Source organism: Thunnus thynnus, chromosome 3, assembly GCF_963924715.1.
Source record: "Thunnus thynnus chromosome 3, fThuThy2.1, whole genome shotgun sequence".
Classification (NCBI taxonomy): domain Eukaryota; kingdom Metazoa; phylum Chordata; class Actinopteri; order Scombriformes; family Scombridae; genus Thunnus; species Thunnus thynnus.
The window spans coordinates 37,286,724-37,291,313 of record NC_089519.1 but is presented as its reverse complement, the minus strand read 5'-3'; the positions used below and the strand labels follow the sequence as shown (position 1 = coordinate 37,291,313).

Genomic DNA, 4,590 nt, shown 5'->3' with positions numbered 1-4,590 from the left:
AAATAAAAATAAAAAATAAAATGAAAACGGCCGATTTCTCGGCGTATTAACATTTTTACAAAACGTATCATATCAATATTTCTACAAAATGTAGCATATTAACATTTCAACAATACGTATCATATCAAAATATGAACATAAGGTATCATCTCAGCATTTCTACAAAACGTATGATGTCAACATTTTAACAAAACGTATGATGTCAACATTTTAACAAAACGCATCATCTCAACATTTCTAAAGTGACGTAGTTCACATGCCATCTATATGAGCTGATCTTTCCTATTAAGAGGAGGAGGGGTCGGTGGATAAGGCAGCAACTTGGAAATCAGCAGAGAGTACGGTTCGAGACCTCCTTGAAACCAATGTCCACCTCCCGTTTCAACCGACAAAAGCGGGTGTTTTTAGCGAGCCATCGGCTGTTTTTTTTTTTTTTAATTTTTATTTTAACCCAAACCATGATCTTTCCCTAATCCCATGATCTGTGTGCCTAAACCTAACCAGACCTTAACCACAGCGTTGTCACACCATAAAACATCATTATTCAACAGGTAGAAATGGTAATATGCTGCGTTTGTAGAAATGTTGATATGATACGTATTACACGCATTGAAATGTATATATTCAATGTTTCTGTGGTTTGCAGAAACCTTCAATGTCGACGTTTTCTTCTGGCGACTGGGTTGCTAATTTCACTCCGCTTGTCTCCAGTCGGTGGGTGCGCGCACAGCTGTGCACACCGCGCCTGTCTCTGTTTGTATAAGATGTTTATCTCCTGAGTGCTGACTCATGATAATAATGAATATGATGTTAATTTAGACATGGAGCAGGATGTGTTTTGGTTGTAGAGCGGATGTTTGTTGTTCGCTATTGTTTCATCTGTACATTTGTGTAAATAGGTTTGGCCTGTTGCGCAAAATAGTTTGTGAATAGGATCTTGACACAGGGCAGATTGCGGGTGCAAATATTACACAGTTCATGGTGCTATTAGTGGGCGCAATGCATTCTTAGTGGATTTGGCCTTTTGTTCGGTGTATACTTACACAGTAGATTCAAAATGTCCAGATTGATTATATATATATATATATACTGTACATTATTGGCAATGCTTCATTGCCTAATAGATTGCAGATCATAAAAAAATAGTTTAGGCAGTTTGATTGACAGGACAGATGATCAGAGGGGCGGAGTTTTTACCATCATCATTAATACAGGGATTGAAGTATGGGTAGAGTTTCCCAGTGAAGGAGCAGCCAGTAAAGGAGTAGATAAGAGCTGCAGCATCTACGTCATAAAAGGAGACCAGACCCTCCTCATAATCCACAAACACCCCCACCTTCTGAGGCTGAGACTTCAGAGAGAAACGGACTGAAGGGTCATCAAGAGCCTTGTATTCATTTCCATTTCTCAAGCATATAATCCAGAAACCACTACAAGGGCTCAGCATGATTTGTCCCTTCCTCTTGATCGACTCTCTGACCACTCCTAAATCCCATTTAGTCTTCTCTTTAACCTGAACCTCAAAGTAAAATCTGCCTGAAGAGAAACTCTGCTTTCCTAAAACACTTACATAATGTGTAAATCTCTTTGGGCTGTCTGGGAGATTCTTCTCCACATCACTATCATTTACTTGTTTTCCATCATCAGACAGGATGAGATCAGGATGTGCTGTATCAGGATCAAGAGTCACATCCACTGCATACTGCTGGACCCTCTTCAACTCAGCCTCAAACAGCTTCCTCATCTCTTTACTGAGCCTCTTCTCCAGCTGAGCCACAGCTCTCACCACAGTCCCCTCATATGATGGTGGACGGACGCTGACCTCTGTCCAGTCTTTGGTGGGTGGAGCAGCTTTCAGGGACAGGAAGTTTTGGAGGAGGTGGAGGTGGTCTTCAGAGCGTGAGAGCTCCTCCACCTCAGAGCTTCTCTTCATCAGCTCAGAGATTTCCTGTTCCAGCTCTTTGATGAGGTCTTCAGCCTGTTTCTCTGTCGTTCTTTGCTTCTCTTCAATCGTTTCAATGAGCTTATTCAGGCTTCTCATAACAGACTCCCTCAGAGCGATGAAGACCTGAACACCTTCTGCTATCTCTCTGTCTGCGTCTTCCTCACTGAGGTCGACTGAGTGTTTGATCTCTTGAATCTTCAGTCGTCTCTTCTGGATCATCTGCTGAATTTCAGCCTCTGTCTTCCCCAGTTCTGCCTTCTTTCCTTCATATTCTTCTTTCAGAGGAACAAACTCATGTGTCTTGTGGTCAGAATAGGTGCAGAGCATGCAGACACATGTCTGGTCGGTCTTACAGAACAGCTCCAGAGGTTTATCGTGCTTCATACACATCCTGTCTTCCAGGTTCTCCACAGGGTCCATCAGCTGATGTCTTTTCAGAGGAGAAGCTGTCAGATGAGGCTCCAGGTGAGTCTCACAGTAGGAGGTCAGACACACCAGACAGGACTTCAGGGCCTTCAGTTTGGTTCCAGTACAGACATCACAGGGAACTTCTCCTGGTTTGGCAGCTTGTTGCTCTGAGCTGCTGCTGCTGGCTTTCTGTTGAGCTTCTTGTCTGAACTGAGAAACAACCTCAGTGAGCAAAGTGTTGATGTGAAGCTCAGGTTTTGTGTTGAAAACCTCTTTACACATTGGACACGAGTACTGGTCATTACTGGTCCAGTGTTCATCGATGCAGTTTTTGCAGAAGTTGTGTCCACATGGTGTGCTGACTGGATCAGTGAACACATCCAGACAGATGGAGCACAGAAACTGATCTTCAGATCGCAGACAGCTGGCAGCAGACATATCTACACACTGAGAACAAAAGTGAAAACATGTGAAAAATGCTAAATGGAGAAGCTAAGAGGAGTGGCTAAATGACTCAGCAAATCTGTTAGCTAATAGAGAAAGGAAATGTAAATGAGAAGGGGAGTTGTCCTTTTAAATTCCTGATTGAAAGCTGTTTCATTAATTATTGAATAGTTAGCCTAATAATCATTTAAACAATAACATGTGAAAATGGACAGTAGACATTTGTTAAAAAAGAAAAAAATTTGGAACAAATATTAAAACTTGCATATGCTAAAGATAATGATCCACCAGGTGCAGCAGCCCCTCACAACAAGAGCAGATGAACTGAGATATAAATTTTCTTCATCAGTGTAGTTGGAATATGATGGAGATATTGTTCTTGAAGAATAATTAATATGTTTCAACTTTAAAACAGATGTGCCAATAGTCAGATGAGAGTACAATAAATTTCCTCTGGTGACGGGTCTGACTTGCATTTATTTGACAATTGTAAGTTTAAAATGAAGAGTGTAACCTCTTGTTTGAGAAGAGCTGTAAATGTTCTGTTACTGCTGGTTATTGAAACACAGTAAATATTATCAGCTGTACTCACCAGTGTTTGAATCAGTTGTTGAGAAAGAACTGAAGAGATTTTTCTTCAGACAGAAACAGAAACAGTTGTGTCGACTGCAGCTCTTCTGTGTTTCTGACCAACTTTTAGTTTCATTTGATGAATGTGACGTTGAAGCTTCTCTTTGCAGTGTTGCTCCACCTCTTACTGCAGCTGGTTTGGCAGGTTTTGTTTCCTCCCTCAGGTTTAGATGATCACAGTTAAACACATCTGGCACAAGATGAAATTAATCTCCAGGGAGACATTTTACTTCTGTTATCTTCTTTTTTTTCTGAAGAGTCAGTTTATTCAGTTGACAGAACAGTTTTCACAAAAACAGATCAGGTCCTCTGCAGCTCTGAAAAAATCTGACTCTCAGTCCAAAGTTCACCTCACTGTTTGTCCTGAAATGTTTTAACTGTTTCATGTAATTCTTCTATTTTCTTCTCTCCTGTAGTTGTTGCTGAATCATATGAGGAGGTTGAGAGGTGTGTGCAGTCTGTCTCTGCCTTTCACAAACTGTCCTCTCTGATGTGTGCTGTTATACTGACCTCTGCTGGACACAGGGGGGGGAAACACATACAACTTGTCCAAACTCAGTGACTTTAAGAGGAAGACTCTGATAGTAAAATAAAACACCTCGACAAACAGTTTCTTCTTCTGCACATGATTTAACTGCAGTGATACTGTATAGCAGAGTAGTTTCATTCACCACAAAATGTCTTTTCATTCACTTTACAGCATCTGTTTTAGTCTCTGACATACATCAACATTTTCTGTCTTTAAGGAATGACGTTGAGGACTCAATGCTGGACTAAGTTACATGTTTAAAACAACCTGTCATGAACTTGTTAGAAAACCTTTTTATAATTAATGTTATCTGGTAATTAATGTATTCAAACACAGACCAGCCATTCAAAGTGCTTTACATGAAACATCAAAATTAAAATAATGAGAGAAAAAAGGAAGAAATAAAAAGTAAGACAGGAGAAACTATGAAAGAATATAATCAATGCAGATTTAAAAACAAGTTGATCAATTACAATTCAATATAATGAAATCATATTTTTGAGTTAGCAACAACTCTCACAAGATTTTACAAATATTACTTACAACATTTCAACTCTAGCAAATAAAAATTAAAATAATAAAAATAATCAAATTGATAATATAGAATGATATGAAAACAGGCTGGAGCTGAATA

The 4,590-nt window shown here is 39.6% G+C and overlaps 1 protein-coding gene across 1 annotated transcript; it reads right to left on the bottom strand.

Annotated features, from left to right (window-relative positions):
• Window positions 1–1,147: 1,147 nt before the first annotated feature.
• LOC137180501 (E3 ubiquitin-protein ligase TRIM21-like) lies at window positions 1,148–2,792 on the bottom strand. Its single transcript, XM_067585891.1, has one exon. It carries the CDS (start codon window positions 2,789–2,791, stop codon window positions 1,148–1,150), a length of 1,644 nt encoding a protein of 547 aa, XP_067441992.1. The 5' UTR covers window position 2,792.
• Window positions 2,793–4,590: the final 1,798 nt, after the last annotated feature.